This window comes from Talpa occidentalis, unplaced genomic scaffold (assembly GCF_014898055.3).
Source record: "Talpa occidentalis isolate TD23 unplaced genomic scaffold, MPIMG_talOcc4v2.1 talOcc4.15, whole genome shotgun sequence".
In the NCBI taxonomy this organism is placed as follows: domain Eukaryota; kingdom Metazoa; phylum Chordata; class Mammalia; order Eulipotyphla; family Talpidae; genus Talpa; species Talpa occidentalis.
This window is the reverse complement of record NW_023601543.1, coordinates 16,459,763-16,483,556: the sequence shown is the minus strand read 5'-3', so window position 1 is coordinate 16,483,556 and position 23,794 is coordinate 16,459,763. Positions and strand designations below refer to the sequence as shown.

At 36.6% G+C, this 23,794-nt stretch overlaps 1 protein-coding gene across 1 annotated transcript; it reads left to right on the top strand.

The window, feature by feature from the left end:
- Nucleotides 1-16,695: 16,695 nt before the first annotated feature.
- Nucleotides 16,696-18,391, top strand: PRR32 (proline rich 32). Its single transcript, XM_037512822.1, has 2 exons — nt 16,696-16,715; nt 17,506-18,391. The coding sequence occupies exons 1-2, from the start codon at nt 16,696-16,698 to the stop codon at nt 18,389-18,391; spliced, it is 906 nt and encodes a 301-aa protein (XP_037368719.1).
- Nucleotides 18,392-23,794: the final 5,403 nt, after the last annotated feature.

Sequence of the window (23,794 nt, the reverse complement as noted above, 5' to 3'; positions counted from 1 at the left end):
TCTGAACTTATTTTTTCATTTATGGAATGAGGTCAATTATTCATATATCAGAGTTGTTATGAGGATTAAGTAGAATAAGATTTGTGAAAGTGGGACTATATACCCATCAGTGCTGCATAAATGTTCTCTTATTTTGACAGAAAGTAAGATTACGAGATGTGGCCAAAAAAAAGAAAAAAAAAAAACAACAACAACAACAACAAAAGTAATTTTATTTCAAACCATAGAATAATATTAATGTATGTCCCTTGTAGTATTTGGGGCAAAAGGAAGCCAATTAATCTTAAAGTCAAATATAACTGGTGTCCTGTTTTTGAACTGGCAACCTTATCTGTAAGGAATACTTTAATAAGTAAAATAATCTTGCAAGGCCTTGCTATAACAGGCTTCCAGATAAGAGTGTTAGCTATAAAGTACTAGGGTTAGCATCCAATGGAAGATTTAACATTGAGAGAATAGAAAGAGACTAATAAGAGAAATTTCCAGAAGAATAATAACAGACCCAGAAATATGAACTCTACCAAACCTCCAAGAGCTAAATATAGCTTGAGGTTATCCATGAGTAAAGGGTAGGAGAAAAACAAAGGAGCATTTAGAATCCTTGGTTCCCAAAGAAGTTACTACACAACAGGTCTCTGGCTTGGTAGAGGGGATGGGAAGGAAATCTATTTAAATTCAAATTAAATCCATTCTCTCTCTGTTTCTCTGTCTCTGGCTCTCTCTCATACACATGGCTTCAACTTCTCTGTCCCTTCTTTTGTTCAATTGTTCATCATTTCTTTAGTATGTTTGTTGATTTTTCTGTATACACTCTACTAAGAATATGTCGATTACTCTTTTGAAGGATCTTCTGGAATTTTAACAATGATTTGTTTCTTTAAAGATCTGTGTTAGAACTATGAAAGCGTGTGACGTGTGATGTTAATCTTGACTTCTAGGCTGAGGTAGTGTTGTCTAGGTTTAAGCACTGTAGAAGTACTCATTTTCTTCTTTGTACACTGTACTTTTTAGAAGGAAGACACACTAGGCTCTGTCTTTAAAAGTGCCAGCCTTTGACCCTCCTTGGTGGCTCAAGAGTTAATATCTCAGCACTACCAAGCTATCAACAGCCCACCACTGCAGCATGAGTTCCACCCCACCCACATGGTGCAGCAGACCTCTGCTGTCTCACCTACTGCTTCCCTTAGCAGTGTATTTCAGTATATCTGCCTGTTCTACTCCCCACTCTGTCTCTTGTGAATCCCCCCACCCCGCACCACTCGCCTGCACCCCAGTTCTTCTACACAAAAACAAACATTTAAAATGGCATACTATTGGGACAAAATGTTTTCTTATAAAAAAAACTTTAAAGAGAGAGAGAGTCCATCAAAGAATTTTTCTGAATAAGCAGTTCTTTCTCCAGCAGGTATCACAGTCATTTCTAAACATCTGCGCACTTTTGCCATCTGCTTTCAGCTTCTTGACATAGTACTGTTTCCTGACTGCCACCTGCTTGCGGAGCTCAGGCTTTAAGCCTAGTCACCATTTACCTTGCTTGTCATCGTTTAACAGCTTTGCTTCTTCTGGAAACAAGAGTAAGGTGGAAGAGATTCTTTAAGATATTACATTTGAATATATTTTTGGCATTTTTCCTTTTCTCAGATTTTCTCTTCATGGTCAAGATGTTTCACTCCCCAAATTAAAATATTTAACAATATTTTTATAAGTGCTAAAGTGAAGATGTAATAGTAATTAGCACGATTATATTAATCCCTTCATATTATTTGATGGAATCACTAATTCACATGTGCTTAGGAAAACTGTTGGATTGGTTGTGTAGTAGACATTTAGAGCATGCTTTCTTAACATTTTACACTTAAGCTATGGAAAAATATTAAGTAAAATAATACAAAATTCTTGCAAAGTATGAAACTTATTTTGCTTCTATTATCATGATGGGAAAAATACAAGCTATCATGATGGCATTATGACATTGTTTCATGTCATAAAACAATGTATTGATCGTATATATCTGTTATGATTTTTAAAAATAGTTTGTGGCACCCAAGGAAGTATTTATACTTCTCATGCAGAGCTAAAACACCACTTTCCTCAGATCAAGAGCACATGCCACTAACATGACATTTCTCTATTATGTTAATCTTGACTTCCAGGCTGAGGTCGTGTTGTCTAGGTTGATCCACTGTAGAAATACTTATTTCCCCCTTGGTACACTGTGCTCTTCAGAAGGAAGACACTCTAGTCTTCCTTAATGAGTAAAAATTATGCTCTTCCTCACTGAGGGTGGAGTAGCTGTATAAATATTTGGAATTCTTATGTAAGGAAGAGTTGTCTTTAGTCCCCGTTTTATTTATTTATTCAATCTTCTATTTATAACATTATGAACTCCTGTATATTTAAGTTACACGTGTGTGGGTGTAGCATACAAGGCTCCTTTCCAGTTAGACAAGAAAAGGAGGCTTGATCACTGTGGGGAAATACTGATGTGCCTTGTGCCCTGGGGACTGATCAGTGGAACCTTATTAATAAGATTAGAGCCATGGGTGGCAGTTGGGTGTATACTCACCCCGCCTAAAGCCCACAATCCAGTGTTCAGTTTGACCCACCCTTCTCTGTCAATAAAAAGGCTGTGATCTTGCTCTTCAGAGCATCCTGTATCCTACAGCCTGCTCCATGACTCCTGTTTCATTTCTTTATCACTGTGGTGTTGCTAACACACACATGTGGATTATAGTCCAATACTACTTTAATTAATTTGTTTCTCAAATTGTTCCATCTTTAGCTACTGGGAACACCCAGTTGAATATTATGTTTCTTTGGCATACTTCATCAGAAACCATCATGGTAGGTTTTTCTTCTTTACTTTTTTCGTTCTTTCTGGCAGTATAAGATGCTTCAGTCTCATTTCATACATTTCTGGTCTCAGTCTCAACTCAAGTATATCTCCAGGTTGCTCTGGTTTCCTTCCTGGAAAATGGTCTTAGAAAACAAGATCTGAATACTCTGTGTGCTCATTGTTACTGTGGTGGTGGTGTTTTTTTTTTTTTTTTTTTTTGCCCTCTCATTGACAAATCAAGGGAATATATGTGTGTATAATAACCAATGTGTACACAAATATCTAAACATTTTCTATATGTAATCATCTGTATCTATATTAAACTAAATATGTGTTCATATTCTCTTCTACTCTAATTTCTCACAGATGCATCATTCTAGTCTCCTTCCCTGTTTAACAGTTAACTGTTAAACTCCCAATCCACTTGACTCCCACCACTTGCCATCTACTTAGTTATTTAATTCCTATACCTGTGCATAAAAATATCAGAATTGTTAGCTTAAAGAACTTTTATCAACTAAAGTTTAGTGTTCCCTACAGGTCTTTTTGCCTTTTGTCATGCGAACTCTACTTATTTCCAAAGTTACTAGACTCTGCAACTTATTCCCCCACCAACTTCAGTGAGGTTGTTTTATATATTTGTAATATAGTAACCTGATTTGTCACATTCTGTATTCCATCCTGGGATTCCCCTAACCTCATATTTAAAAATCTACATGTATTAACTCCTTGTGCTTTGAAATTCAAATGGTTTTACCAAAAGAATAGTGTACTATATCTACTTACAGTATGATATCCACCAGTTTCTCTAGCTTAACAATTCCCTGTGCTTCCCACATTTAACTCTCCCTACCTACCTGCAATTCTCTGGTTATCACTGATTTTTACTGTGTCTATAGTCTTTCCTTTTACAGAATGTCATATATTTGGAGCCATGCAAATTATATTCTTCAAACAGGTTTCTTTATCTTAGAATATGTATTTAGAATTCATTCATGTCTTTTTATGACTTAATAGTTCATTTCTTATTGTTGAATAATATCCCAATGTCTGGATATACCACAGTATTTCCATGCACCTATTGAAGGACATCTTGGTTACTTCCAGTTTTGGTGATTAAGAATAATGCTCTATAAACATTCACTTGTAGATTTTTGAGTGGACATACGTTGCAAGTGTATATAGCTAAGAATATGATGATTGGATCGATAATAAGACTACATTAAGCTTTGTAAGAAACTGTAAACTATCTCTAAAGTGACTGTAACATTTTGTATTATTACCAGCAATGAATGTTGTTTTATTGTAGGCATTTGTTGGTGTTAGGTTTTGTTTTCTGGGAACAACATAAAGTGTACTAATACAAACCAGGTAGACTAGCCTACTACATATCTAAGTATATACAAGAACCACTATTGTATATTTGGTCTGTCATTGACCAACACATTATCATGGTGTGTATGATGATGATGTACCTACTTTGTTCCCAATTCTAGGGTTAGGTAGCCAGTTTCTCACCATTAAGTATGATGATTGTTGTAGGATTTTTGTTGATTTCTTTTTATCAAAAAAGAAAGTATCAAAGTAAAGGAGTTCCACTACGTTTAGTATGCTGTGACTTCTTATCAAAAATGGATATTGAAATGTTTTAAATGTTTTTTCTATGTCAATTGTATGGCTATATGATTACTTGTTAATGTGTTGAATTACTCTGATTAATGTCAAATATTGAATCAGATTTGAAAAACTCAAATCCGCTTAGACATGATATAAAATTATTTACATACTTTTTTGGTTTTTATATTTTAAAATATTTATCACATCAGAACTCTGTTCTCACTACCATTTTTTTCTAAGAATATTCAGGCTTCTATAAAAAAATACCACAGGCTGTGATTTTTACAAACAACAAGCAGTTATCTTTCATAGTTCTAGAAACTTGAAGTCCACGATTAATGTGCCAACATGGTAGGGATCTGGAGAACGATCTTTTCTGAGTTGCAAACTGCTAACTTCTCATTGTGCCTTCAGATGATAAGAAGAGTTAGAACTCTGAGACTTCTTTTATAAGATCACCAGTCATACGGGCGCTACCACATGACCTAATCACCTCCCAAAGGTCCCACCTCCCAATAACATCCATCACCTTGGGCATTAGGTTTCAAAATATAAATTTGGGAGGGACACATTCAGACCACAGCACTTTACTGGAAACAGAACTCAAGTCTATATCAATAGGCTATATTAAATAAGATTTGAATGGAATAGTTACCAAGCTTACAACAAACATGGTTTGAACAGCAGTATCCCTAAATCCATCTATGAATGAGCCCCATAAATTCTGGGTTTTGCTTCAAAAGCATAAAGCCAGAAAGATCACTATACTAAATTCCTTCATTTTACAGATGGAGAAATTAAAGTTTAGAGAGATCAAATGTCTCATCCCAATTTACACAAATGAATTAGTGGCATAGCTAGTACTAGAACATACTCCAAGCCCATTTTATTCTAATCAATTCTTTGCATCATTCAAATTAATATACTGCAACTTTCACTGCACTTTACAAAATATACCAAATGATGAGAAAGTTGAGAAATCGATTGTGTTGATTAGAGAAAAGGAATGGTTGCTCAACCTTGTTGAGGGAAAAACAAGCTTAGAAGAATATAAAAAGCTTAATTACAATAAAAATAACTAGAAATTAAGCATAGTGAAATCCTTTCAAATAGATCAATTTAGGTTCTTTCCCAATCTATCATTTTATCTGAATGATCATTACTTCTCAGTCTATAAAGTGATCTATATCCCCAATGAGAAACATGCAGAAAAGAAAAAATGTCATTTTATAAGCAAACAGATTCTTTAACTCCACATTGTACCTTGTCAAACACCCTTTTTTGGCAGATAATTTTCTCTGAATTTTTTACATTTACATCTTTATCTTTAGGATTGGCGGCATATAGATAAACATGTGTGTCACTTCTTTATGTGCCCAAATGTTCTAGAGTATTCTCATTATATCTATAGATATTGATAACAGTGCCTCTCAAATTTTCAATTATGCAGACTCCTTTTTAATTTCTAAATTTTATGGGAGCCCATATAATAGTTATATCTTAGTAGTTATTAAGTATACAAATGCCAAGATCCATCCTTTAACACTTTTAATGAATTTGTATTGTCTTTATCAAGTCATGTGCATATGTTTGAAAAAGCTATACATATATTTGTAAGGCATGACATTTATTCAGTAACACAATGACTGGGGAACATAAAGTTTTCCTGACTCTGCAATAACTCCCTGTCTCCCAATACTGATGGTAAGCCAGGGTTTGAAGCCACATGTAAGAAATACTGCTGGTGAAGTCCCATGATTGTAACAACCTGATTCTCTCTCAATACAACTTAGTTAATGGGAGGAAAACTACAGTGTTTCTGCCTCCTACCATAATCATATCCACATTCATATAATATCAGCTTCATGAGAGGGGAGGCTTTGTCAGACTTGTCCCAGTGCTAGGAAAATTTTCTGCAGTGAGTAAAAATTAGGCAAATAAATAGATCTCTCAAGATGCTGTATTTGAACATGCCTCCAACTAAGGCAATCTCTTTACCTCAGCTCTTCAACTTTGACAACTGTGGAAAACACTAATGAATAACCAAGAAATATTCTCCTTCTGACAACATAAACCTTCCCATGCCAATTAGATGATGTATATTACCCAAAGTAATAGAATATTCCATTTCAGATGTGTCTAGCTATCCAAATTTTTTTTCTGAGTTTGGATAGGAACAGTGCAGATAACTAAGGGTGCCTATATTTGGAAACATGGTGCAATAGTTACAAAAGTAAGTAGCTTATAAGCATAAGAGAAAAAACAGAACTTTATTTTTCTCTTTAAAGAAAATAATATTCCAAAGGCTATATTATGAATCTTGGAGTGTGCTAACTAAATGTGGTAGCAAGTATATTAAATAATTTCTATTTACCAGGTGTATTGCATCCTTTTATTTAATCTTCACAAGATTATAAGGTCTGCAATATTTATTATCTTTATTTTCAGAAGAAGAAACTGAAGTTCAGAGAAGGTAAATAACCTATCCAAGGTCAAGGTCACACAGACAATTCTTTAAGCCATTCTCTTAACCATTATGTCCAGACATGATAAGTGAAAATTTCAGTAGCTGCCTATCTAGGTAAGTTAGAACATTTCCACTTTTATTCTTAACTCACTATAATATTAATTATAATAGCCATTTTCCATGATTCTACTTATTTGCTGTCCTGTGTTCTTGTTTTTTATTACCCTTTTTAAGAGAGGACAGAATTTATAGGTAGCGTAAAGAGTGGCTTTGCAAACACTGAATTTTATCAAAAGTCACAGCCTATGCTATGTCTGCTTCATAAGACACAGCCTATGAAGCAATCCACAGCCACTGCAGCATGAGTTCAATCCCCAGCCAGGGAGCTACCCACATGGCGCAGCAGACCTCTCCTGACTCACCCACTGCTCCCCTCAGCAGAATATTTCTGTCAGTCTGCCTGTTATGTTCCCCACTCTGTCTCTGGTGAGTCTTCTCACCCCGCCCCCACACCTCTGGCCTGTACCCAAGTTCTTGTATGCATAAATAAATAAATTTTTTAAAAAGTCACATCTAGAATGCACAATTAGTAAAACTGAACTCTACAGTGGTAAGTGGATTTCCATCATAAACAAAATGTCGATAAGTTAGGAATTGGGAAAAAAAAAACTAGCAAGTTGTAAATTAATTTCTCTATTATACTTGTCAGTAATTTTTAACTTTTAGCAGTTATCAGTTCTCCCTTTTTCATTCTGTGGCTTTTTCAGAGTTGTTCTAATTTTCTAGAAACAAAACATATGCCAGAAAACCAAATCACATTTGAGGAGCTAGAACTGTAATCTTTGACCACTTATTTTTTTGTTCCCTCCCTCCAAAATTTTCAGAAATATTAGGCATTTGATATGTTCTTTTCAAATAAGGCCCACTTTTCTCTGTTTCTTATCTTCTCTCACTATTTTGTAGGACCCATTTGATCTCACACATATCAAAAAGTGACAGATAGGTGTATATTTAGAACAGAATGGTTAGAATAAGGCAGACTTGACACTGACTATCACCTTCCATCTCAGTAGTTTATTTCCTTCTCTTACACGTCTACTTAATGTAGTGTAACTTATTTTATAGGTCAGTGGCACCATTTTCAAAGTGATTCTCAATAAATGGGTGTAGAGACAATTTCAGAGATTTTTGTTAACAGTAAATTTTTAGCAAAAATGGCAAATAAATTTTTGTTCCCTGACTGGCAAGCATGGAAAGTCATTACCAGTACAATTTGCAACTCTCAAGAATTTGATTATAGTACTAATAAATGTATGCCTTCCATTATTTCACATTCTCCAAAGAAGAACTCTTAGGCTGTTTATTGTTGAATTCAGTAATAGTCTTGGCAGAATTCTCTTTCAATATCTTTAAGTTTCTAGACACTAGATGTTTTAAGTTTTCGTTTCATATCACTGCTTCTGGGTTCTAAAATTCAGACAAATCATGTAAAGTGTTTTTATATACCTATAAATAAACCCCCACCATGGTTAGGTACTTAACATAAGATCTGTACTATATTTGACAGCTATATGTTGTATGTTTATGCTTATATTAATGTATGCATTAAGCTCACAGGAATGACATATCATGGCACATTTGCTTATCAAGATCTTTGTGCCTTTAAGTTTTAAAGACACTCTAGCATCTATTTTTCTTTTATTGTAATTTCCTATTTTGGTGGTATGTTCCAGTTTGTTGTCAAGCGATTGCCATGAAATTAACTTATATTTAAGCCACATTACATTCCTTATGATGCTGTGATTTATAATAAGAAACATACATTTGGTCTTCCTGTTTCTTGGCACAACACTTCTAAAACCCTAGGAATTTCCTAAGTGAGGAAGCAAAAATGGTGTCTTTTGTTAGGTTAATGAGTTGACTTTCGGGAAAGCACCTAAAATGGGATTTGGTTGTCACTGGAGCTAACCATGTGATTGGAGGAGTAGGAGAGCTCAGTCCCACCCTCAGTCTCAGGGGAGGGACGAGAGAGACTGGGGGTTGGATCAAATGCTTGGGGCCAATGATCGAATCAGTCATGCCTATGTAATCAGGCCTCCATAAAAATCTAAAAGGAGGGGGACTCAGACGTCTTCCAGATTGGGGAACCAGAGACCATCTTTGTGCTTTTGTGCCAGGTCCCAAGGTTACACAGGGTGTTCATCTGTAAGTAAAATGTTTCTCTGAGTTCTGTGAGCTGCTCTTGCAAATTGAGCCTGAGGAGAGGGTCTTGGGAATCTCTTACAGCCAATCAGTCAGAAGCACAGGTCACAGCCTGTGCGTGTGACTAGCATCTGAAGTCCAAGAAGTTCCTGAAAACTTCCAGTTTGTATCTGGTTGGTCATATGCAGCCTGGGATACCATCTATATAGTATCTGAAGTGGAGAAAGTGAGCCCTTTACTTGTGGAATCTGATGTTATCTTTGGGTAGATAGTATCAGAATTGATCTGAATTGAGTTGAAATTTTCAGACACCCTCCTGGTGTCCCAGAGTTACTTGTTCATGTGTGGAAAGCTACACACACACACACACATACACACACACACACACACACACACACACTTGAACTGGGATCCAGGAACCCCATTTAATTTCCAAAAATCTTTAAGCTAATTTTGTACTGTAAGATTTTTTAATAACAGAAAGTTGAGTAGCATAAACTGTGAATTCAACCTAAGCCATGGGAAAATGACTTTGTAGATGTATCACATCTTAGTTTGGATTTAGAAGGTAGTGGAATCTAAAATGTAGCTTATGTTAGCAAATAATAGGGTATGTGATAGAATGAATACTGAGAACTTTATATTGGCTGTTCCAAATCTCTTACTGTGAGTGATCCAAAGCACAAGACTAAACAAATATAATTAGGTTTTGCTGTATAAAGTTATTATTTGTTTAAATGTTGTAATCCTCTTACTAAATATAATCTGAAATTTAATTTGGTGACAAACAGTAAATATTAAAAAGCAGGCTCAGCTTTCATCAAATCTAACTGGTATGCACCCCTCTTTCATGATTTTTATATTTGCATAACCTAACTTCTTACAACTGTTTCCTCAAGTCCAGTTGAATCAAGGTGAAAATTACTTGTAAGTACAGGGTGGAGTTGAAGAATTTGTTTAAAAAATAACTTTTTTTCTTTTCTGAATGTTTGTCATTGGGGATATAGATCAACTCAGAGAATGAAAAGAGATATAATTAAGATGGGAAAGAATAATTCTGTTATTATTTTAATCTTATAGAAATGACACCGTTGTGCAATGTGATGCACAGCAAATACATAGAAATGATATTATTTCAACTGGACTGCCATAGACCCTTGGGAAAGTCTTTTGGCGATCTCCACAACAGAGCAGAAAGAACTCGAGTATAGTAACGAGGTGATTTTTCTCCTTTAATAAATAGTCTGATAAATTTAGCAAAAAACAGGAACTAATACTTTCATTTGCTACTAATATAACACAAAGAGTCATTGTAAGGAGAACCGACAAAAGAATTGCGAGCCATTGTCATCAGTGAGAGGAAAAGACATTGGTTCCTTCCCTGGAATAGTTGGAGAAGCTAATAGTTAAATGTCTCTCTGGGCTTAAGCTATCCAATGACTGGAGCTGAGGCTCCCTAGAGAGCCCTTGCTTCTCAACCTTGGGCTTGAGTTCAAAATAATCTGAGCATTTAAAAAATAAGTAAAACGTACCCTAAGCCCCTCCCCACCATCCCTAAATACCCAGAGGTATATTTGAAGTGGCTACACTGAGTAATAGCAAATGGAAAAATCTGATTTTAAAGCCAGGCTTTGGCTTAAAGTACAAAGGTGAAAGCAAAATTTGTGACAATGATCTGGTTTAATTCCATGGAAAAGAATTCCTTTTTAATTTCTAAGACTCTGAAGGAAGTGTTTCAGTTTGTTTTAGACTTGAGTAGTCTGGATACTAGTTCAGATCTCTGAGATAATCTTTCAATTTTTTTAAAGATTTATCTATTTATGCATACAAGAGCTAGGGTGCAGGCCAGAGATTGGGGGGGGCGTGAGAGGATTCACCAGAGACAGAGTGGGAAACAGAACAGGCAGACTGACTGAAATACACTGCTGAGGGGAGCAGCTGATGAGACAGGAGAGGTCTGCTGCTGGCCACGTGGGTTGCTCCCTGGCTGGGGATCAGACCCGTGCTGCAGAGGCTTCGGACAGCTTCACAGTGCTGCAATGCTGTGCTTAACTCCTTGCACCCTTAGGGAGTCCTCTCTTTTTTTTAATTTAAAATATGGTATTGTTTAGTGAAATGATGCTATTTGTAAAAAGAACCCAAATATTAGAAAGATAGGAGAATGAAAATAAAAATTCCCTGAATTTCCCACTGTATTTTATAGAAATAGATTTAATTTTAATTTTTTTATTCAAAACATGTTCATTCTTCAATGTAGAGCTATAGTTATGTTCCTTTTGTTTTGATTTAGTTTTAAGGAAAATAATGCAAACATTTCACAATTAGACACTTATTTGATTTTTTTCCCTCTAAATGAATGTAAGCTCCTCAACTCAAAACATTTTTATCTCTTTTACAGTAACTTATGTAATATTGATAATACATGAGACATTCAATAACTACATGCTGTCTTTTATTGGTCTTTTCTATCATAAGGATTTATAAATAGAGGGGGAAAAAAAGAATCAAACCATTTTGACCAGGTTTGAGACTTGCTTGAGATACTAGAACAATTCCATCAATTTACATTAAACTGATACATAATCACAGCTATGTTTAATTAAATAGGATATAATTTATAAAGCTTTTTGATCTAGGACCACTTTACATGCTTGCGAATTGAGAACGCCAAACAATTTTTGAATGGGTTATGTCTATCAATATTTACGATATTAGAAATTGCCTTAATTTGGAGTTTCATCAGCAAATTTTCTGCACATTGAATTACAGTCAAGCTATAAAAGTGTTACATTTTCTCCAGCAACCTATTTATTTGACCAGTTGAAAAGGGGTATGCGTGGGGCAGGTGCAACTAGAATGGGAAAAATTATTTTCTTCTTTAAATCGTTCAGAAAATCAATCAATCAAATCTTCACTACCAGGAAACCTTTCTTTACAGGCTTGTCTTTCTAATCATCACAGGGCTTTCAGTGATTCCTGCTGTGAAACACAAGTTTTGAAGCCCAATTAAATACAGAGTCAAATACAAAAATGCAGACTCTTTATTCTTAAACAGCTACTGCATTAAATACAACAATGGGTGAGATTTATGTCGCACTAATCGAAAAGTTTAAAGTATTTTACACCATGGGGTTTTTTAAATAGTGTGTTTAATCCTCCTCACCTTAATGATTCAGGAAATGAAAAGCAGCCTTAAGTGTAGGTAAAATAAGTGGCCACCTACATAGTACTATTTAAAATGTGTCCCAAAGTTTTCCTGCCACTGAAATATCATCTATAGTTATATTAACCTAACATATGTAAAATTATTTACAAATTGCAAAGCAGTTTTGCACCATTATCATATTTAATTTTCTCAACAATATTGAAATAAGTAGAGTTTTCACCATCCCCATTTTACATATAAGAAAACTGAGTTTAATATATGCAAGGGTCATTTAACACGATTTAATGTAATTCTCTGTAATCCCACTTTTCAATGAGAATGAGGTTCAGAGAAATTAAGAGACCTGCCTAAGTCACACAGCATACAAGAACTGGGGTGCAGACCAGAGATGCGGGGAGCAGAACAGGTGGATCTACTGAAATACACTGCTGAGGGGAGCAGTGGGGAGACAGAAGAGGTCTGCCGGGCCATGTGGGTTGCTCCTGGCCAGTGGGGATTGAACTCCTGCTGCAGTGGCTGGTGATAGGTTGATAGCACTGTCTTTAACCCTTGAGCCACCAGGGAAGCTTGAAAGCTGAAATTTTAACCTGGAACTGTTCTTCTGATTCCAGGCTCAAAGTTCTTACAAATTGGTATATATGATTCAGTTTTAATAAAGTTGGATAAAATGCTTTCAACATAAATTTGCAATATCTTAATTATAAGCAGGAAGGAACTTAATTTAAAATATTTTTTCTTGGGGCCTCCTGCCTGTTTCTCATCTGACTTGCTCCACTGCTACTTAATTTCTAGTTCTGACTCAAGAAAAATTAGAATGATATATATTGAATGAACTTCTGATAGCTTCTGATTTATACAAGGAAATAACCTGTTTTGAAGTAATTACCATAAATTACCTCACTTTTATAATTTAAAAAAAATCATTATAAGGACTTGTGAAAAGCAACAATAATGTATTATATTTCCTACAGATAGGTCCAAAAGTAAAGGCATATTGTTAGTTGCTTTTACCAGTTCTGCTGGTAAATAACCACCCTCTCACCTGTTCATCCTTATCACTTACCACACAGAATTTGCAAGACAGCTGGTGGCAGAGAGGACAGGAATACTGCCTATCATTGTACAACTGAGTAATGTTGCCTAGCCCTATCTGGGATAATATCAGGCTTTCATTAATCTCATGCTTTTTAATACACTAAATTAAATAGCAATATCCCCTCAAAGTACCTGCTCTATCTTCTAAAAGTACTTCTTAGACATCCTAAATTTAGAGAGCTTTCCATGGGCATTGCTACATTTCATTTTGAAAGTGAATTATTGGATGGGATCTTTTGACAACTGTCTCCATAGAGATCAATGTGACAATCTCTTTATCACCTCCTTATTAGCCTGATGGAAACAGAAATTCATCCTTATGTCTCTAAAGAAATTCATCCTTATGTCCCTATTCCTGGATTCTTGTTCTAAACAAAAGTGAAAGGATGTGTTTTAAAAGATACTTGCCTGTACTTACATATATCCGAAATTTCTTTGAAAAAAAAAACACCCAATAACATGATTTTGACAGCTCAATCACAATTTTAATGACCTCACATTTACTGTGGAAAAGTAAATATACTCATATATGGCCCCACTTATTCCAATAAAGTCCTCAAAACCTTTTGAGAGATAAGTGAACAGTATTTGGAATTAAGCCATGAAATAAGAGGCCATGGGTCATGAAAGACATTTATAGATTAGCTGCTTTCACATCTAAGCTACTTTTTGGCAAATCCTCAACTTTCATTAACCATTTTCCCCTCCCCAAAGCAGCCACTCAAACCCCCCCCCAAAAAAAGGCATATTATTAGTTAATTTTTCAGAGATCATGGGATGATTGAGGTAGCTTAATAGTTTTTTTATTAAAAAGTGTAGGTTTTGCTATTCTAGCTTTACCTTTATATATTCTGATGGGTACAACTTTATTAATCATCTGGTTGATTTCACTTTTTCTAGAGAATTCAGTTGATTCTTTATTTCTGCCAAATTGTAATCCTACTTTCAGTTAAAAACTTACAAAAATTCCAAAATTTCCCCTTCATCCCTTGCTCCATACATAGGATGGACATAGTATACCATCTCCTCCTATGCCTATGTATAAGGTATTCATCTTTCAAAACCTCTTATGCCCCAACCCCACATAAAATTATAGTTTTTTTTTTATCTGAATCTCCACTGTGGTCTTAATTTAGACCCAGTAACGAATGGTCACTGTCTGTTTTTAAATGCCATTCTTCAGTTATTTTTTAGGTGTTATTTTGTCTTTCCAGAAGATTTGAATACTCCTTCAAGTCACTATGAATTGCATATTTAACCTTATTGTTATGATTCACACGCAGTGAATGCATGCAATAGCCATTGAATAGTCATTCATTGCACAAAGTCAAACTAGTTGCAAGCCAAAATATGAGCCAGGATTCATAAATTAATAACACCTAGTGTGATTTTGGAAAATTTGTGGTGTCATTGACTTTGTCAGCATACCCAGTCATTTGGTACTTCGTATAATACTTCACTCTCACATAATCCACTTAAGATGGTAGCTCACTAAACAAGCATTTCTCAGTATAAACAGTCAATGATTGCCTCAGTTTGACAAGCATAAAAAGGTTTTACAAGGGCTTTGTGGCCACTAGTCAGAAAATAGTACAAGCTTAAACATAAACACGCGAACAAGACTTAGAGGCAATTAGCAGTCATTAAAGCAAGTTGCACTTTCCCCTCTGATATGACAAGTGTTAAACGAATTTGTACCACCACAACACAATTATATTGTTAATAATAAGTTTGCTTTTACATAAGGACATGGGAATATTAAATTGGAGACTAGAAACCGAATCTGGGAATCAAAACATTTCTTAATGGTGAACCATGCTAGGCAAATGAACAGATTCCTCTGGTTGAAGTATTGGACACTTGCTGTGGTTGTCTTTCATTGAGATTAAACAACAACACAAACTACAGGTCAACAGTATGTAGACAGGGATCAGAACCGTGGCAGGAAGATGTGGACTTAGAAACCCAAAAGGCAATTTCTGCCATGAGTTGTGTTTTCTCATAGCAGTGACCATTCCTTTGCATTAATATTCTCTTGAATATACACACACATTTCACATATCCTTAAATTGAAAGACATAGTGTATAAGTCGGTTGTTTTCCTTAAAGAAGAAATATATATATTTGTTGAAATGTAGTGCCATATTCTGATATTGAGGAAAGATAAGGGTATTTTAAGGTCTAGTCTGCATAGCACAAGTCTTAGATAAATTTAAGAAGGAGACCAATTTTATTGATGGCTTTATCCTAGATCAAGATTAGTAATCTTAGATGAGGAACTGGTCATCGTAAGAGCAATTAAACTGTAGATCAAGAGTAGAAAATAAAACTTGGGAAAGTATACTTGCTAATAGTGGGGTAAGGGGTTGAAAGGTTGGAAGAACAGAAAATGCCTTATGCCAAGAATATTACAAGGCAAAATCTGAGCTAATATTCATAAATTTCTGATATATGCTATGTCCTTTCTCCCTCCTTCCACTTATAGAGAAGTTTCTAGAACTAGCACAGGAAATATATGTGTATATGTACCTGTGTATGTATAAATGTGTATATTTAAAGATCTAGCTATAGATATCTATGTTGATATATACACACATATAAACTGGTATAAGCACACACAAACAATACAAAGCTGGTAGACTAGAAGGTAAGAACTGCAAGTTGGAGGGCTTAAAAATAAAAATCAATATGATTCTTAGAGATATTTCTGATAGTGCTAAATCATTTGCTTCACCTTCATAGGAGATATTCAGACTGAAAGCAATTTAATCCCCCAAACCTCTGTTCTCCACCAAGTTAATGATATGCATCCCCCAAGTGGAAGTTTAAAGTACAAGATTCGGCATGACACTCTGCAGAAGGTTTGTATTTCCAAACTAGAGAGGGCGACTTGGCCACTAGCTTTTCCAACTAAAAGTTCAAAAACACTCTTAATGAAGGACCATGGCTTCGTGATTCTTCTATAATCTTAAAATGAATTTTATTGCCAACTGGTCTGTAACATGGCTATATAGCAAATATCTTCACTGTCCCTCTACTCCTGTGCAAAAAGCAGTCCTACATTTAGCTTCAAAGGAGTGTCACAGATTTATCCCCTCCCCCTCCTTTTCTCCCTCCCTTCCCTAGCAACTGGTAACCTCAGAAAGAGAACTCCAAATCTAGGAAGAAACAGTTGGTCCCTGCCTTCATTAGAGTTGCCAAGCTGCTCTAAGGCAGAAGCAGAAGTCACTTCTCCAGACTGAGTTGGCCTGTGTGGACTTTCAGCTGGTTTTCTGCATCACCTCACGAAGGCTATCCTGATCAGATTTCTCCATGGCTTGCATTGAAAATGTGTAAGTACAAAACCAAGTACAGCTGTTTAAATTGTGAAGGCAAAAAGCAGTTTGACTCTTTTTCCTTTGTAAATGGGACAGAGACCAGCGGGTTGGAGGCAATTGTGGAAGGAGATCACAGATAAAAACTTGAAGGATATACACTCAGCTGCTATATATTGAACTTCAGGGTGGTGATTTATTAATGTAATTTTGAAACAAAAGTTGCAAATCCTTAGTCTAAACAGTAGGGTTTAAGCAAGAGGAAATTCTTACTCTAGGTTGAGATGTTGTTTGAAAGAAGAGAAATTTTAACAAAATTCAGTGGAAATATTGAATATTTAATAAAGAGAAACTGGAGTGTTCATTAACAGAAATAATTAACAGAATAAAAGATCTTTCCTCTAACAAGATTTTTCCAGAATCTGAATGCTGGGCTTAGTGGATCATAGATCTTGTTGGGACTGAGAAAGCTGGTGTTTTCTCTGCACACTGCTGCGTGTAAGAGAGCTATCTGGGTGTTTTAGGCTTGCTTCCTGACTTCAGGAGGTGGAGAAATGGGTATTGTGGAATCAGGTTGAAAGGAAGTGAGCCTTGAAGGAAAAATCACATAGCCCAGTGCTAAGGGGGGCCTGCTACTGAAGGGTCTCCCTGATGAGGGAAACAGGACTGAGGAAGAGTTTGCTGACCACTTGTGGGAAAGGTGAAGGTGCACCCTTTTCCTCAGGTGTCAGTCCAATCACTTATTTCAGATATTTTCTGGTCACTGCATTTACATGTTTAGTAACTTATCTATTTCTGGTTTTGCAAGCATTGGAGGGCATGGTCCTTCAGCCTTACCAGTAGCTGCAGATGAAAATGGGAACCAGGAGCCATGCCTAGATGTGCCCCTCCAGTGTCCAAGTTCCATGCCAAGGAATGATGTGGAGTCCTGGGGCCACCTTTGCATCCCTGTCCCGCTGAGACCTTCCTTCAATGTGCTGACCGATCTGGCAAGAGAGCAACTGGAGTGTCCCTCGGAGGGAACAGGATCCTGCATTCCTGTCAACAATTTGAGAGCTCTCCAACACCCCTATGGGCCACCACCTGCTGTTGCCGAAGCGTCCTTAGCAACAGCAGAAGTAAATAGCTCTGGGGGGTTGGCAAGCCTGAGGCAGAGAGGACAAGATTCTGTTAATATGTCCCAAATATTCTCTGGCGGTCCTTCTGCATTGATGATGGGGGGAGCAAGGGTCAGTAATGGGAGCACTGACATGGGTGGCAATAATACCAGGTTATATTTGGGTTTGCCACGTGGTCAAGGGTTCGTTCCAACAAGAGGCCCACAAGTAAGAGGCCCTCTACATATTCCCACCCTGAGATCAGGGATAATGATGGAGCTGCCTCCGGGAAATACAAGAATGACCTACAAGGATAGGCTGGCTCATGTTTCTTTCCCAATGGGAGGGGGCCCTAGACACCCTGTGGATAACTGGCCAAGGCCGCTCTCCTTGACTCCCAGTGCTCAAGGCTTACCTTCGTGCCCTACTGCGCATGCTTTTGTACCTGCACAACCTCCCACTTTCAATCCGTTTCTTCCTATGCCTATTGCTTTTGCTCCTCCCCCAATAGTTGGTCCACCCCAGCCTTCTTATTTTGCCAATTACCCTTCCTGGGGGATGCCAGCTCCTGCATCCTCAAACAGGGAGAACAAGTGATGGCAAGAGAGTAAGGCGAAAAAAAGGGTAGGGGAAAAGGTGAAAGTTACTCATTTATGATTGTGTATTTGTAGCCACCCACCCTCTTACACTGTGTTTAGCACTATAATGTGCCTTATATATTGGAGATTCAATAAAGATTCTGAAGTTTAAAATATTGTGAATTATGTTTTTAAGGTTTATTTATGCATAGAAGAACTAGAGTGTAGGCCAGAGGGATGTGAGGGGGGGAGGGGCGGGTGAGAGGATTCACCAGAGACAGAGTGGGGAGCAGAACATGCAGATCTACTGAAATGCACTGCTGAGGAGAGCAGCGGGCGAGACATGAGAGGGCTGCTGTGCCATGTGGGTCACCTCCCTGGCCAGTGATCGAACTCATGCCACAGTTGCTGCTGATAATAGTGCTGAGACTGAACCCCTACACTACTAGGGAGGCCCAATGTTGTGAATTATTTTTTAAAACACCACCCTGGGATCCTAAATCTTGGATTTTGTTTTTACCTTTAAGGCAATTAAAGCAGTAAAATGCCAATGTTTTCTAAGTAGCTTAGTTGAATCCCCACCACTGGTCTGCAGATGTGACTGTGGGAAGAAGTGGTTGGGCTCTTGATCGGCTAAGTCTAGGGTGAGAATTCTTACCTACCTAAGGCTGTGGGGGGTACTTAGAGCAGGATGGGTAAATTACAATAAGGTCCAAAAGTTAGACAAAAGTTTAGATAGAGAGACAATGCATAAACACTACTTAGATGACACAGAGGTGAGAGTAATAAAGCCAAAATTTCACAGCCAATTGGAGGCAGAGCCAGGCGGAAAGGTCAAGGGAAATAAAACAGCAAATAAATCAGCAAATCAAAGGGCAAAGGAAATAAAGTTCTAGATCTCTTCACACATGATAAGGGTGTGCCTCAACATTTCACTGCTGCTAAGTTCAGTGTGTGTGTGTAGCGTATATAGGGCTGCCTTAACAAAAGTACAAAGCAATGCCAAACAGGGATGACCCCTTCACTCATTCCTGAGCAAAGGGCTACGATATACGCAGAATGTTTCAACGTCAGTGGAAATGTTTTACTCATGTAGAATTATTTTCCTCAGATACTACTGTACTCTTTTTAATGTGCTAGAACACCCTCCTTATAACGAGAGTTCTGAGAGATTATCAAAGTGCCCATATGGGAGCATTTTGAAATTCAAATGACAAAGCTGGGCACAGCATGCACGGTGGAAAGAGGGTCGTTCTGAGTGCAGGACAACTTAACTCCCTCTATAGAAAACTGCCCTGAAACAGTGCTACTCTATGTGAACATCCACTAAATTAAAAATATGTTTAGAGGGCAATTCTTCAAACAAGCCTTTTTTCTTCAGAACTATGGTGTAGATGATGAGTATAGCCAGTTAAAGGCTGGAAAAGCCTGCAGATCCAAAAGCCATAGCCTATAAACAAAACCCATCAATAATGGGTCTTTACTACCTTGGCACATGACCCCATGAATTTTCTTTTTCTCCATTTGTTTCATAATAGATTGCTCTATATTTACAGGTGGTAGTGCAAGTCTTAGAAGGAGCACCTGGATAGTGCTTGCTAATATTCCCCTCACTCTGTATGTCCTGAAACTGGCACGATTCCCTCAACGCCCTGGGGTGGGTTGAGCACAAGTATTCAGCAAATCACTTGACAGCTGCTCGCTATGAGGTAGCTTAGTCCCAATGTACCAAATACTGATTTTTCAGCCCTAATGAACAGAGGAGTCGGACATGCTTATAGTCATCAAAAATACCTTCTGAGCCAGATGTTAAAAGATATTTTGACAAGAAATCAAGTTGTTGTGTCAACGGCAGTGTTGAGTCCCTGGAGAGTTGCCAAAAAGTGTGGTAAGTGACAGCAGGACAGGAGATATTTCCCTTCTCCAAGGAAGCAGTTCTGATAAAAACTCAGAAAGACGTTACTTACAATTACAACAACCCATGACAAATTCAATTGCAAAAAATGTGCAACAAACACAATCTGCTCTTTTTCAGCTCTCCATTCTCTTTCCCAATACCTTGTGTCTGTTTGTTACTTTCTATGTCATTTCTAAACACTGAATACTTACAGTAAGCAGCAAAGAATAACTATTAATGAGTTGAGACACTGAAGTTTTATTTATACATGTGGGGCATAGGGTAAGCATATTTTCTTTAGTTTATGTAGTGCTCTGTGCCCACATAACAGCTTTGAGCAAATGCAAGTATCAAGTATGAAATAAGGCTGGGAGCCTGTTGTTAAATGCAAGTGAAATATAAACATTTCTGCTTATTCATGATTCCTGTATGAAATATTGTGTTACCTTGTTATCATAGGTGCCAGCATCCTCTGTGTCAGCAAAAGATACCTTTATAACCAATTTACCTTAAAATTGTTATTTTTAATTATTCTGGAATAATAAGAGCCAATATTAACTGTATATAACAACATCTTCTTCATTTTTGACAGTGCTCATCATGCAGTATACTCAACATTGTTTTACATAGATGTCTTTCCTTTCTTTTCTGTGACTTCAATAGCTCCTAGATATAAAGCAGCAAGATAAACATCAACCAAGTAGCCTTTTCTTCTGATAATAATGAGGATGGGTTAAATATTTCCTATTCTAAGTTATAATCATTGTCACAAGAAGATTCATGTTGCAGAGTTTATTATTTATAGTTCCCATTACATTCTTTGTCACAGACTGTAGCATCGGAATTTTAATGTCCTGTATATTCTCTAGAAGATAATAATAAACTGTACAACTTTGACCTTTTCCATGTCCCAAAGTATGATTCATTAGCCATTTCTATTTTCCAATGTTTACAACTACTGTAGCCTGGTGGAAGAGGTATAAATGCAGCCAATCAAACTGCACAATACTGAAAAGGTTAAAGTTCAAAGTGATGAAATTTGTGAAGTTTATAGTCTTTCATAAACCAGAATGACATTAAAATTACACCTCATTCTTCTGAGAATTATTGCAACAAAAAACACTAAACACGGCCAAATAATGTATTTTCATTGTAGTCTAAAGATTGAGATCATTGTGTTATCTTCATCTACTATGAAACAAGTGATTTGTTGTGACTGTCACTAAATAATTACATATGTATATATACTTCCATAACTCTTCAATTGTGATTTAACAATGGTTTTGGGATTTTCAAGTGTTACCAAGAGACTGAATTCTAAAGACGCTATGTAAATATAGAGCTATGTAAATGACTCTACCTCAAGACTAATGGGTCAAATTCAGAGATGAAAGAAATTTTACCAGACAAAAAACACGGTTATGTTGTGGGTTAATTCCATAGCTATCACAAACGTTACACAAACTTCTTTATAATGAGCTGGATTGAGTGGCATTCCCACCGAAAGAGCAGATGAGGTTAAATTAAGCATAAGAACCCATTTATTTCTCTGTGGTGATGTTCATTTTTTCTAATAATAAAGCACATGATAGCATTTTTCAGAATGAAGTCTAGATCTGAGAGTTAGAAAAATTGTGTGTCATCATGCAATATTTTTCTTAAGAGCTAGAGAAGGTGCTACACTTGCTTAAGACAGATTGTGTGCTTTGTGACCCACCTTTGGGGACCTGACCACCAATTAGGACAGCTTTCACAATATCTCAGGATTTTAAAGAAACTATCTGTGGAATTTATTTTCATGAAAGTGATTCCCCATTGTTTTCTTTTTTTAAGATTCATTTATTTATTTATGCATACAAGAACTGGGGTGTAGGCCAGAGGTGGGGGGAGGGGGTGAGAGGATTCACCAGAGACAGAGTGAGGAGCAGAACAGGCAGATCTACTGAAATACATTGCTGAGGGAAGCAGCTGGCGAGGCAGGAGAGGTCTGCTGCACCATGTGGGTCACCTCCCTGGCAGGGCATTGAACTCAGGCCTCAGCGATGATAGCATGAGATCACTGACACTTAACCCCCAGGCTACCAGGGAGGCCCTCCCCATTGGTTTTTTGAGACCGAACCAATAATATTACTTTATGTAAATAAACTGTATTTTCCTCTACTCCAGAAATCTCTTTCCCCACATAAAATAGTATAAAGCACACAAACCCATCAATCTTACCATAGAGGACTTTGTCCATCTAATGGTACTTTTAAATTTTATTGGGAAATGTAAATTTATAACTGACTTCATCGAATACCCCAAAAGTAAAAGTTTTGACTCAGGCCAAGCAACACAGAGTGGGAGGGTTGATAGATGGTGAGTGTGCATGTAAGAAAGAGGAAAACAGATCAAGAAAGACAGGGGATTAAAAATAGAGAGGGGCAGGTCTTCTGTCAGTTAAGAACAGATGAAGTGCTTTAGAATAGGAAGCAGCTGCGAATTGGAAGTACTGTGGGAAAATAAATAAATTTGGATGTGGGAGAATATAATCCAGAGATGATAGAGAGGGGTAGGGTAGATTGGAGAGAAAAAAAGTATTATGAAGGAAGTGTTTCATGACAGAGAGGGCTATGTGGGTGCCTCACATTTGAGAGGGTAGAGATGAGGTGATTAGAGAAACACTATCCAGCCTTCCTAAAAATGAATCTATCTGTGCTGCTTCATTCCTTCCTATAAATATCATCTCTCCTTAGATAGCAACCAATCTCATATTCCCTATGTGAAATTGGAAGCCCTTTCTGGTTTAGGTTTCATCAATACCGCAAACTGGCCTTGACTAACAGACACCTCATCATCAAGGTTAACTTTATTAGTGAGCTGGGCATGCAAAGAATTAGGCTCACAAAAGAGCATTTTCTCTTCAAGTTCACAAATACAATAGGTTCGGAACTTGTTTTTTTTCCCTTATAATTTAAACTTTTTCCCCAGTAATATTACTGATGATTTTCTAATTTTACCTTTTTGCTTTTACTAAGTCATAATTTTCTGAGATGAAGTTTCTCACTTTATTAATCACATTTCATGCAGAAACTAAGAAGCAATCTATAATTTTCCCCAGGGAGATACTTTAAGTATAAAATCCTTATACATCGTGTTAATTCTCATTGATGTTGAGTAGCTTTTATCAACATATTCTATAATAAATGTGTTGAAGACAGTTTTTAATGTCCTAATTAAAAAGTTGATTGTTCATAAATAGAAGATAGTTTTAACCTTTTATTAATAAGTTACATCTGGAGGAAAATAGTCAAACATAAATGTTTTGTATTTTAAAAAGTCTGTGAGGTAGTCTTATATATAAAATAATCCCAAATTTAGCAAAATGACATGGGTTTATAAAATCCTCCTGAGTTTATGTGAACTTTATTGCTTCAGTTTTAGGCATTTTCACAAAGTAATTGTAATCTATATGGATGCCAAATTGTCTAAGTTTATGATTAGTTAACATTGTTAACCTCACCAGTCAAATAAATCCATAGAGAT